This window comes from Mobula birostris, chromosome 3, assembly GCF_030028105.1.
Source record: "Mobula birostris isolate sMobBir1 chromosome 3, sMobBir1.hap1, whole genome shotgun sequence".
NCBI classification, from domain to species: Eukaryota; Metazoa; Chordata; class Chondrichthyes; order Myliobatiformes; family Myliobatidae; genus Mobula; species Mobula birostris.
This window is the reverse complement of record NC_092372.1, coordinates 63,192,301-63,205,396: the sequence shown is the minus strand read 5'-3', so window position 1 is coordinate 63,205,396 and position 13,096 is coordinate 63,192,301. Positions and strand designations below refer to the sequence as shown.

The 13,096-nt window shown below is 40.8% G+C and overlaps 1 protein-coding gene across 6 annotated transcripts in view; it reads right to left on the bottom strand.

Annotated features, from left to right (window-relative positions):
- Positions 1 to 13,096, bottom strand: part of corin (corin, serine peptidase) — a 186,432-nt gene that overhangs the window by 43,708 nt on the left and 129,628 nt on the right. For all 6 annotated transcript variants that reach the window (XM_072252756.1, XM_072252760.1, XM_072252758.1 and 3 more), the window contains 3 exons: positions 10,359 to 10,466; positions 6,812 to 6,925; positions 4,101 to 4,211 (listed from right to left, as the gene is read on the bottom strand). In XM_072252756.1, coding sequence (XP_072108857.1) covers positions 4,101 to 4,211; positions 6,812 to 6,925; positions 10,359 to 10,466 — 333 coding nt within the window. The remainder of the gene's footprint in view (positions 1 to 4,100; positions 4,212 to 6,811; positions 6,926 to 10,358; positions 10,467 to 13,096) is intronic.

Genomic DNA, 13,096 nt, shown 5'->3' with positions numbered 1-13,096 from the left:
AACTCCCATTGCTGCAATCTGCAACCTGTATTTTCCCTTTAAGTAACGTAGTTTTAAACCAACTTAGCGAACTAGTGATATGTCCTGAAGGACTCAGCAGACTCAGCTCTCAGGAGGAGCAGCTTTAAGTGGATTAAGGTACATCACCCTGGCTGGAAGAGAGGAAGGAGGACTAAAATGGCAGGGTATAAAGCTTCCTCTAAGTATCACATTGGCAAATGTTCAATCTCTAAGGAACAAGATTGAGGAGCCCAAGGCAAAATTGCTGAATCGGAGGGAAATGAAGAATAGTGACATTCTCTGCTTTACAAAGACATAGCTCACCTCAGACACGCCGTATTCAGAGATCAGACTCAATGAATTCTCGATCTGCTGGATGAAGTGGGCTGCTGATTCAAAGAAGGAAAAAGGTGGGGGGGTCTGTGTTTATACGATAAATTATTTGTGATGTTCAGGCATAGCTGTCTTGTTGCACTTCTGTTCCCCCATTCTGGAACATCTAATAATTAAATGCCTTCCGTTCTACTTACTGAGGGTTCTTCTCCATAAACCTGACCACAGTTTACGTACTACCAAAGGTCAATATTAAACAAACACTTGAGGTATTGAGTGTCAAGAACAGCAAACAAAAAATTCTGATGCCTTTCAAATCATTGCCGGGGACATCAGTCAAGCTTGCTTGAAGAACTCTCTGCCCGATAATCATCAATGCATCCCCTGCAGCACCAGGGGACACAACACACTCAACCACTGCTATACTGCCATAGGGAATGCCTAACATCCCATCCCTAGACTGTATTTTGAGAAATCTGATCATTTAGTTGTCCCCATCCCATCCGCATAAAGGCAGAGTCTAAAGAGCAAGGCTCCAGAAGTAAGGATAATGAAGAGGTGGTCACGGAGGCAATGGAGTGGCTACGGGATTCCTTCAAGTCAGTGAACTGGGCCGTTTAAGGACTCATCAGAGGATCTGAACAAATACATCACATTTGTCACGGACTTTATAAAGCCAGTCATATTTAAGTGTGTCTCCATAAAATCATTTAGTTTCTTTCCAAACCAGAAGCCTTGGATGAACCAAGAGATCTGAAATCTGCTGAGGGCCAGATCAATGAAGTTCAAGTCTGTCATCCAAGTAAAGCACAAGAGATCCAGGCATAAATGGCAGAAAGCCATCTCACATGTGTAGTGACAATCTCAACCAAACTGGAATTACAGAAGGATCTAGACAGCTCTGGAAGGGCTTGAATGCTACCACCTCATATAAAGTAAAAGCAAAGGATGATATCACAACAAGGTTTAGCTCCCAGATTAGCTTAATGCCACTGCTCGCTTCGACCAACAGAAATTGGAGGCAGCTTCACAAATTCCCACAGCCACCAAAGATCCTGTGGTTTCAGTCTCTGAAGCTGATGTGAGAGCATCCTTCAGAAGGGTGAACCCATGGAAAGTCAGATGAGCTACCTGGTCAAGTACTGAAGACCTGAGCTGATCAACTGGCTGGAGTGTTCAGTGAGAACGTTAACCTCTTGCTTTGACAGTCTGAGGTACCCACCTGCTTCAAGTAGGCTTCAATTATACTGGTGCCCAAGGAGAATGTGGTAATCTGCCTCAATGACTATTGTCCAGAAGCACTTATGTCCTCAGTGATGAAGTGCTTTGAAAAGTTGGTGATGAAACATGTCAACTCCTGCCTGAGAAGCAACTTGGATCTCTTCTAATTTGCCTACTGGCACAACAGGTCCACAGCAGATGCCATTTCATTGGCTCTTCACTCAACCCTGGAACATCTGGACGGTGAAAATGCATACATCAGGATGCTCTTCATTGACTGCAGCTCAGCATTTAGTACTATCAGCCCCTCAAAACTAACCAAAAAGCTCCAAGACCTTGGCCTCACCTTATACAACTGGATCCTTGATTTTCTCTCTTGCAGATTCCAGTCAGTTTGGATTGGCAACAACATCTTCTCCACAATCTCCATCAGCACAGGCACACCACAAACCTGTATGTTTAGACCTTACTCTACTCACTTTATACTTATGACTGTGAGGCTAAAGACAGCTGAAATACCCTATTTAAATTTGCTGATGTCGCCACTGTCATTGGCCGAAACAAAGGTGATGAGGAATCAGTGTAGAAGAGGGAGACTGAAAATCTGGTCGCATGGTGCTACAGCACCAACCTCTGTCCCAATGTCATTAAATCCAAGGAGCTGATTATTGACTACAGAGGAGGTCCATAAGCTAATCCTCATCAGGGCATCAGAGGCAGAGAAGGTCAGCAACTTTAAATTCCTTGGAGTTGTCTTTTCAGGGGATCTGTCCTGGGTCCAGCACGTTTGTCATTACAAAAAAAAAAGAGCACGTCAGTGCCTCTACTTTATTAGAAGTTTACGAAGATTTGGCATGTTATCTAAAACTTTGACAAATGTCCATAGATGTACAGTGCAGAGTATACTGACTGGCTGCATCATGGCCTGGTATGGAAACACCAATGTCCATTCGTGGAAAAGCCTACAAAAAGTAGTGGCTATGGCCCAGTCCATCATGGGTAAAGCCCTCCCCACCATTGAGCACATCTACAAGGAGCACTGTCCCAGGAAAGCAGCATCCAACAGAGGACCCCCATCAGGTAGGCCATGCTCTCTTCTCACTGCTGCCATCAGGAAAGAGGTTCTGGAGCCTCAGGGCCCACATCCACCAAGTTCCGGAAAGCTATTACCCCTCAACCATTAAGCTCTTGAACCAGAGGGGATAACTTCACTCACTGCACTCTTCCCACAACCTATGGATTCAGTTTCAAGGAATTTCATCTCATGTTCTTGATATTTATTGTTTATTTATTATTATTATTGTTGTATTTGCACAGTTTATTGTCTTTTGCACATTGGTTATTTACCTGTCTTGTTGAGTGTGGTGTTTCATTGATTCTATTGTATTTCTTTGTATTTACAAAAAAATGACTCTCAAAGAGGTATATGGTGACAGTTATGTACTTTGCTAATAAATTGACTTTGAAGTTTGAACTCTGGTTAGACCACACTTGAGATATGTTCAGTTTTGGATAGCTTGTTATAAGAAAGATGTGGTAGTTAAAGAGATGATGCAGAGGAGATTTACCAGGATGCTGCCTAACTATCTTATAAGGAAAGGTTGAGCAAGTTACAGCTTTGCAGCAAAGGAGTATGGGAGGCGATTTGATAGATGTTCATCAGATAATATGAAGCATTGACAGATTGGACAGACCTTTTTCCCAGGGTGGAAATAGCTGATACATGAGGACTTAATTTTAAGATGATTGGAAGCAAGTATAGGGAGGATGTTAAAGGTCTTTTTTTAAAACATAGAGTGTGCTGTCTGTATGGAACAATGTCAGGAGTGATGGCAGAGCCAGATACATAAGGGACTCTAACATTAGCACATGGATGAAAGAAAAATGGAAGGTTATGCAGGAGGGAAGCATTCTTGGAATATGTTAAAAAGTTGGCATGATATCATGGACCAAATAAGCTGCAGTGTGATGTACCATTCAATATTCAACTGTATGTTCTATATCAACAATATGCAGGATAAGCTTTTCAATGTGCCTTGGTACAAGTGACAGTAATAAACCATTACCAATATATTGAGAATAATTAAAACCTATTAATTGGATAAATTCCTAGCTATAAGATTGCTCTTCAGACAAATGTTATATATTGTTCGCACAGAATACCAACTTCACTACAGCAAGCAATACTTGTTGACCAGAGTGGTTACAAGAATGTCTTTGCTCTACTGATCAGAAGTGGAACTGCTAACAATATTTTTCTCCCCAGGACATCTTAACTATGAAACTTCAGTAATTGGTGCTACTATTTGCTAACACTAGGTTAACAAATATTAGCACAAATGAATCAAGGAACTGAACCCTTAGCAATTTAACCCACAGTTCAATAATTATTTGGAATTTAGATCATTAAGAATGGGTTGGAAACCTGAGAAAACCTGCAGATGCTGGAAATACAAAGAGAATTAATTCCTTTGAAAAATGGATCAGGCTTCTTTTGAGTGAAAGTTGCAGTCTCAATCAGCCAGAGGTTACAGTGCAAAACTCACCACAGTTCCATTCATCGGAGCCATCACGACAATCCATTCTCCCATCACACCAAAGGTGATGGGACACACAGGCATAATTATTGCAGACCATCTCATCATCTGCACAGGAAGCTGGAAAAAGAATTGGCAGTAACTATGTCAACATTCAGTGTTATGAACATTGTACAATGTCCAGTCTAATGTTATGGCCCCACAAAACCTTCAAAAGCACATTACAAGAAAATCATTTTAGACTAAGAGAAAAAATATGAATTGGACAAATGAAAAGGGTAACGGGCTATTATGATCACAGAACCGAATGACAGTTATACACTGGTTGTAATCTTTCAAACCTTGGACTCTTAAGAGGTACTGCGGAATTGGAAAGCTACTAATGTGATACTTTTATTCAAAATGAGAAAGAGGCAAAAAGCAGGTAACTATTGGCTGATTAATCTAACTTGCACTACCGGCAGCCACTTGATTTATGGAAGAGGCGCAGGGCGTCAAACTGCATCACCTATATCAGGAAACGTAATCTGGAAAAAAGACTCAAGTTCCGTGAGGGCAGATTTTTATTACATATCTCAAATCTCTTGGCAGTGATTTGTGAATTCCACACAGGCAAATTACCCAAACTACTGTAATACAGGTTGCCTGAATTGATTTAAAAAAACATTAGAATCTATTATTTAAGAGGTAAACAGAGAAGATTAGGAAAATCCCATTCTAATCAAGTATGTAGTATTAGCACTGGTTCATGAAGGGGAAATTATGGCTGACAAATTTATTTGAGTTCTTTGACGAGGATAAGTCAGATCAAACAGAGGAGAACTAGTAGATGGACTACATTTGAATTTTCAAAAGGCATTTGACAAGGTGCCACACAAAAGATAAGACGTGTAAAAGGATTTCAACAGAGAAGTCCTCAAGGCATGGGAGATTTATGTTATGTGGATCACTAACTAGCAGGAAGCAGTGAGTCGGGATGAGGGGATCATTTTCATTTTAGCAACCCACAAAGCGCAGCCAGTCGATAGTGTCGCGGCATCAGTACCAGACTCTGGGTTCAAATCTGGCCGGCTCCTTGCACACTTTCCATCGGCCTCAGTAAAACAGATAAATGCGAAGGAGACGGCAAAAAAAAGGCCAGCCGATGCGCCACAAGGCATGGAAATGAACAAGTCACAAACCAATAGGGCACTACAGGAATCAATGCTACAAATGCAGTTATTTACTATGCAAACAACTTAAGAGGAAGAGGTGGTTTGTAGTGTAGCCAAATTTTCATGTGATGTTAATATAGGTGGGAAGGTAAATGAGGGAGGTAATTGGGACCATTGATAGGTTTAGATAACAATATTTCAAACTGTTCAATCTAAAAGAAAGAATAAACAAGCTGATTATTATTTAAAAGCAGAAAGACTGCAGAAAGCTACAACACCTAAGGATGTGGGGCAGCTGGTAGTCCTTGTGCATGCAACACATACCTCGTTATCAAGTGCAGATGCTAATTGGGAAGGCAAATCAAGTTTTTTTATATTTCCAAGCAGTTGATCTACATTGTAACTGTACAATACACTTCTGAGGCCAAATCTAGAATGCTATAAATAATGTTGATCCCTTTATTTAAGGAATGATATATTTTTATCGGAGGAAGTTCAAAGATAAGTTTGGATGAAAAATAACAAACCGCCAGAGGAACTCAGCAGATCGAGCAGCATTTATTGAGAAAAAGGAACTGTTGACATTTTGGTCAAGACCTTGTACCAATCTTGATGCAGGGTCTCAAACTGAAATGTTTACAATTCCTTTCATCTCCTAAGTCTTGCTCAACTCAGTGAATTTCTTCAGAAATTTCTTTTCTGTGCCAGATTTCTGCATGTTACTGCACATCTCTTTTTCACCAGGATGATTCTGGCCATGGAATCGTTCTCTCATGAGGAAAGGTTGAAGAGGCTGGGTCCATTAAAGAGTTGGACAAGGTAACTGCTGAAAGGACTGGTAGTTCCCCTAATGGGACAATCTATGTTCAGAGGGTTAATTTCAGATGAATATGAGAAAAAAAATCTTCTCACAAAGGTCTGTGAATCTTTGGATGTCCTAGTCCCATAAATTTTTAATCAATAAAGGGTTCAAGGGCTATGGGGAGTGAGTAGTAAAGAGTATTTGAGGAAATGTGCATCAGCCATTATTTTATTGAATGGCAGAGAGACTCAAGAAAACAAAGTCTAATCCCACTCCTCTTTCTTTAAGATTTAAAGTTTATGTTGACTATATTATAGGCAAATTTGAAATAACAAGGTACGTACTGGAGAAGAGCAGATGCTGCACACTGTTTAATGAATTATGAAAATCTATTTGCTCCTGGAAGGGGGTTTAGTCACATTTCTACATGTCTGAAAACTGATGTTTTCAAACTTAGCAGTGATTCAGTCCAAAAAGATTGCACCCACATTTATAAAATGGAGCCCTCTGACTTTATTTCCCCAGAATGTGACATGGATTTCCCAGATTCCACTTATGTTTGTGAAGAACCCAGATTAATATGCCATGGCATTGATAGAAAGGAAGCAAAATGTAAGATACTGGTATGCAGCATTGCAGTAAAAATTTAAGTTAATCAACTTGGAGTGAATTACCTCCAGACTTTTTAAAGACGACATGCTCTAGAGCAAAACTAATCAATTTATCGATAGAAGAAAAAATACATAAAGACAGTGACGAATTACAGCAATTCTTTTCATCTGCTCTGTCAGCGCAGTCCTGGAAACCATCACATCTCATTGCATGCTCGATACAGATCTTCTCAGTGGGACATTCCCACAGGTTTCTCTCACTACAACCTGAGAACAAAGGAAAAGTAAAGCAGTCCCAAGGAGAAGTGAATTAATTTTCTGTGAAGTCTGATATTCAATGGACAGAAGTAGCAAACAAATCTGTTAATTTATAATGACTTCCAGGTTAACATCAGAGAGTAAACATTAACTTATCATTTAAAAATGTATATTAAGGTTTGTTGTCTGTGGCCATATAATTCTGAGATCAATCTTTCTGCCCTGACCTGACAGTTTACCTAAACCCATCAGTCAAAAAAAAATACGAGTCTGAAATGTGGGTGTATCTTCAACTTTTACTTTAAGTGAGGTGTGCACGTATCACATGGTGCTGTGATGACATGTGTAATTAACATATTTTTACATATAACCCATCATGAATTATTTAAACAAACAGGAAAGTTTAATCAACCAATATTATTATATTACTCAAATATTATTGAAATATTAAATACAGAGGGTGGTCCATGTATGGAACAAGCTGCCAGAGACAGTGTTTGAGGCAAGTATAAAAATAACATTTGAAAGACATTTAAACACGTACATGGATAGGAAAGTTTGAGAGGGTCAGGGGCCAAATGCAGGCAAGTGGGATTGACGTAGATGGGCAACTTGATCAGCATGGGCAAGTTAGGCCAAAGGCAGACAAGAGAAAATCTGCAGATGCTGGAAATCCAAGCAATACACATAAAAAGCTGGAGGAACTCATCTATAGACAAGAGTCAACAGGGTCTCAGCCCGAAACGTTGACTGTTCATTCTTGGGTCCAAAGGGCCCGTTTCTGAGCCTGATTATGTTTCTATGATTCTATACCATTGTGTCCAGCTTCAGTCTCTTCACGTTCAGTTTTCAGACAGGTCACAGGTCTAGAGTAAGGTCTTTAGAGATATGAGATATTTGGGCTCCAGTCAAGTCCAGAGTAAGGGCTTTACTTCTGGCTCTCAGTCATTTTAATTATCAAAATATTAGGACTAAAACACTTTAGAGAGGTGACCACGATCTCTACTATAATATAGAGAATATACCTGCGCCTGTACAAGGGCAAATCTGGAAGAGGTGCCGGGAGATGCTTTTCCCACAAGAATCATTTGCATAATTGTTACCAATTTGCTGAATTCCTGCAAACCACTGCTGGATGTGTTTCCAGCTTGACTGGATTGCAGTTTACAAACTGAATAGAACAATCAGTGCCTGAGTAACTTACTTAATCAGTTTCAACCAGTTATATGGCTGAGGGACCACCAATCCACCCCCTCCCCCTTCATCCCCCCTCAATCTCTCACTCAAAGCAGATTTCATTCAGCTTTCCTCTATTACAGAAGTGTCATGTGATTTCAAATAGGTTGCACAATGTATATACATTGAATACAAGCTGATCCAGTTCTGTGAGACAGGCCAAGACACCAGAGGGTTACCTATCTGCCATTGTTTGTGTGTTTGCTTGTTATAAATGGAATTGTGATTGGTGCTGGAATATGCTGGATGACAGTGCAAAACCGTGGAGTCTAATCAATTCAACTTGTTTCTAAAACTGACTGCTTTGTGCGTCACAGCCCTAATATACTGCCTGAGGTTGAAAGCAGACAACTTTGTATACTGATTGTTACCAGGAGCTACTTGTTTGTTGATTGTTCTGGTGCTTACATCTCAAAAACAGCCTGACGAGTTGTCAGCTTAGTGCTCTAATACAACACAAATCAACTATCTGAAATATTTTTCTGCAGGAACATTTCCATTTGTTATAAATTTGACAAAGTCTTTCAAACAATTATAGAGAATAGATTTATATTTTAGGTTTAAGCCCATCTGGGCAGTGCAGTTGTCTGGTGCTCCTGTTAGGGATATGGGGAGAAGGCAGGAGATTGGGGCTGAGAGGTGTCATGTGTGACGCCCAGCAGAGGTACCGGGCTGATGACGCTAATGAGAGAGACAAGAAAGACAATGGAGAAACATTCAAAATGCTAATAAGGGAGAAGAGAGGGATTAACTGAAAAGAAACACAATTCCGCTATTGACAGACCAGTTGCTTTGAACCTGAACTGTTTGAAGTTTGATGGACAGGTGATACCCCAGCAGGGGGATAAAAGGAGCAGATTTGCTAAGGCATGAGACACACCATGAGACCACGAGACCCTGGAAAGAGCAGTGTACCCCCACAAGTGGTGGGAGTTTGGAGATGCGGTTTGCGGGAACCGACCAGAGGCTCACAGGGTGTAAAGGTACGATCGGTGGGAACCTGGGGTGTGTGTCCGCCCTTGCCTAGGTGCCAGGTTCACTGCGGAAGAACAATTGTATCCGGAACAGAGGGGTCACAGTCGGTGACCACAGCAGGATAGAAGACATAAAAGGGTCTGCCCGAAACCAACTGCGAAGACATCCAAAAGGTCTGCTTGAAACCAAATTGCATCTCTTGCTCTCTCTCTCTCTCTCTCTCTCTCTCTCTCTCTCCAACAGTACGACAAGAGCGATTACTGCGAACTGCACTAAACTGAACTGAACTCTGCTTCACTAAGACTGATCATTTTACCCCTAGACTGTGATAGAGCTTGATTGATTCCTATTACCCTAGTTCTGTGTATATGTGTGTATTATCATTGCTAAGCTGTTACATTTATAACCTTACGATTAGTGTACTGTATTACTTATTTCTTTAATAAAACTTTATTAGTTCCTAGTAATCCAGACTCCAATGAGCGTTCCATTTCTGCTGGTTTGGCAACCCAGTTACAGGGTACGTAGCAGAGGGAACACAAATCGGCCATGATAGAAAGGTGGAGCAGACTCGATGGGCAGAGTGGCCTAATTCTGCTCCTATATTTCATGGCATTATGGGTATTTCTCGCATTCTTTGACATAATCAAGCATTCCTAGATTGGCTATAACACAAAGTGAAGACTATTCTAGTCTACCTCAACAGCAAACATTAGGAGCAGATGTAGCATTTTCCATTTTCCATGTCAGACATCCTGACACTGTTCCAAATTAGGGACAAGTTCCTGACCGCAAGCAAAACTTTCACGGGGGTGTCATGGCAGTGTAGTGGTTAGCACGATGCTACTACAGCTCGGTGTGTCGGAGATCGAAGTTCAATTCGGAAACCATTTGTAAGGAGTTTGTATGTCCTCCCCACGGACTGTGTGGTTTACTCCAGGGGCTCTGGTGTCCTCCCACTGTCCAGAGAACTTCAAGTTAGTATGTTAGTTGGTGTCATTCTAAACTGTCCCATGATTGGGCTGGGATTAAATCAGGGGTTGCTTGTTTACACGGTTTGGGGCCTCTTCTGTGCTGTATCTCACTAAATAAATGTAGAGAACAAGCAGAATCCATACCCTAAATACATACATAGAAAATATATTGTATCCAATTTTTCAGTAACTATGTTTGTAGTCTGCTAAAAAGTGCAGCAGAAGCCCTTCACAGAGAGGATTTAAATAACACCTACCACATTGTTTTTCATCACTGGAATCATCACAGTCTGGATGCCCATCACACTCCATTGATGCTGAGATACATCTTCCTGATTTGCATTTGAAATCACTTGGGGAACACTCTGTCAACAGAACATTAAACTGTCATTGCATCAGGTGACAATACTTCAATTTGAAATGCCTGAATGTCTTGAAGCCCAGGCTGGCAGATTACCCATCACTGTTGCACTAATTAATCACTGAAAGTTAAGAGCACAATAAGCTTATAATGGAAAGGACAAATATGTATATTACATTTTTTACATGGTAGGTAACATTATTGACTCAATTCATTCCTGGATTTGTTTGAAGCTGCAAGGTGCGAGCTCACTTAATAATTACATCTACAGAATCTCAGACACAATTCATTGTATGATGCATCTCCCGATGGCTAAATTGCATCAAAGTTACAACAGCATAAAAACCACTGGCATAGAGCCCCTTCAAACATTCTTTACAGATCTTCTCAGTGGGACATTCCCACAGGTCTCTCTCACTGCAACCTGGGAACAAAGGAAAAGTCAAGCAGTCCCAAGAAGTGGATTAATTTTCTGTGAAGTCTGATATTCAATGGATAGAAGTAGCAAGTAAACCTGTTAATTTATAATGATTGTCAGGTTAACATCAGTGAGTAGTCATTAACTTTTCTTTTTTGAATGCATATTAAGATCTGTTGTCTGTAACTGTAGTATTGTGAGATCAGTCTTTGTGCCCTGGCATAAGAGCTATCAGATGGCTCGAAGCCCATCAGGCTATAGGTTTTCTACAAAACAGACGTCTGTGAAAACTCAAAGTCAGCACAAGTGGTATTCTACCCTAGATTTAAAATAGTCTCGAAGTATTTTCTGTTTGCATTGGTTCAGTTGTGAAAGCAGCCATAAATTTTGAAAATTCACTATTACATTAACGACTTTGAAAGCAAAACCTAATAAAAATGATATTTCGAGATGCATGAACCCTAACTGAACCTTATCATCCAGCTAAAAGGCTGGAACCAGTCAGATATTAGTAAAATCATGGGGATTTCAAGTCACGAGCATGTGCGTCACCAAAAGGTATAATGTGGACTTAATGAGCCTGTAGTCAGACTACACAATAAAAACAGAGAAAAATAATAACCTGTTATATCTCTGTACATATGAAGTATCACAATATGTATTTTATACTATATAGTGGAGTGTATTTCATTCCACCAAACAACTTGAGAAGTCAACATGCTTGCGGCATCAGCTGCCTCGTACTAGGATTCTCAAGCATTAAATGGAATCCCCAAACCAATATGCCGATAGTGGGTGGATGAGGTATCAGCTACAAACATACTTCTGATACTTACAATGGGTGAATTGTTTGACAGTTTGTGCCATAACCTACCATTCTAACTGTCACCTGTTCACTCCGGAAAGCAAAATCTCCACAAGGTTATTACAAGATTACTCAAATATTGAAATATTAAATACACAGCACAGAGTGTGGTCCATATATGGAACAAGCTGCCAGAGATATAGTGTTTGAGGCAAGTATAAAAATAACATTTGAAAGACATCTAAACATTTACGTGGATAGGAAAGTTTGAGAGGGTCAGGGGCCAAATGCAGGCAAGTGGGATTGACATAGCTGGGCAACTCGATCGGCATGGGCAGGTTAGGCCAAAGGGCCTGTTTCTGTGCCTGATTATGTTTCTGTGATTCCTAAATATTGTGCCAGCTTCAGTCTCCTCATGGTCAGGCTTCAGACAGGTCACAGGTCCAGAGAAATTCAATTCACTTCAAGTTTAATTGGTATTCAAGCATACATGAATACTTACGAGTGCAGCCAATTGAAACAGCATTACTCTGGGGTCAAGATGCAAAAAACAGTACCAAAGGTCACACACAGCATGTACAAGATAGCATGCACAAATGGTATCACAATCACGCCATAAAAGAGTTCAAACCATCCCCATCAATCTAGAGTTGACCACAACAGAGTATGTCTTCTGCCGAGCAAACACTAGGGGGCATCACTGACCCCAGCCTGGACTCTGTGCCCCAGGGCCCTGGTGCCCCAGTCTCTCTGCAGCTGCAAACAGGGAACCCCGAGGCTTGAGGCCCTGAGACAATTGAGTGACACTGAAATCTGCAGTCCAACACAACAGAGTGTGTCTTCTGACGAGCCAGCACTGGGAGGGCAGCACCAACTCCAGCCTGGACTAGAAATCAATATATTAGATCTGGAAAGGTCTTTAGATGAATATATTAGATATTTAGGCTTTAGTCAAGTCCAGAGTAAGGGCTTTACTTCTGGCTCTCGATCATTTTAATTATCAAGACGCTAAAATATTAGGACTAAACACCTTAGGGAGGCACAAGGTGCTTTAACCAAGATTTCTAAGGTAATGCAGAGAATACAAGAACCTGCACAAGGGGAAATCTGGAAGAGGTGCCGGGAGATGCTTTCTCCACAAAGAATCACTTGCATAATCGTTACCAATTTGCTGAATTCCTACAAGCCACTGCTGGACGTGTTTCCAGCTTGACTGGAATGCAGTTTACAAACTGAATAGAACAATCAGTGCCTGAGTAACTTACTGAATCAGTTTCAACCAGTTATATGGCTGAGGGACCACCAATCCATCCCCTTTCCCTTCATCAACCCTCAAACTCTCACTCAAAGTGGATTTCATTCAGCTTTCCGCCACTACAGAAGTGTCATGTGATTTTAAATAGGTTGCACA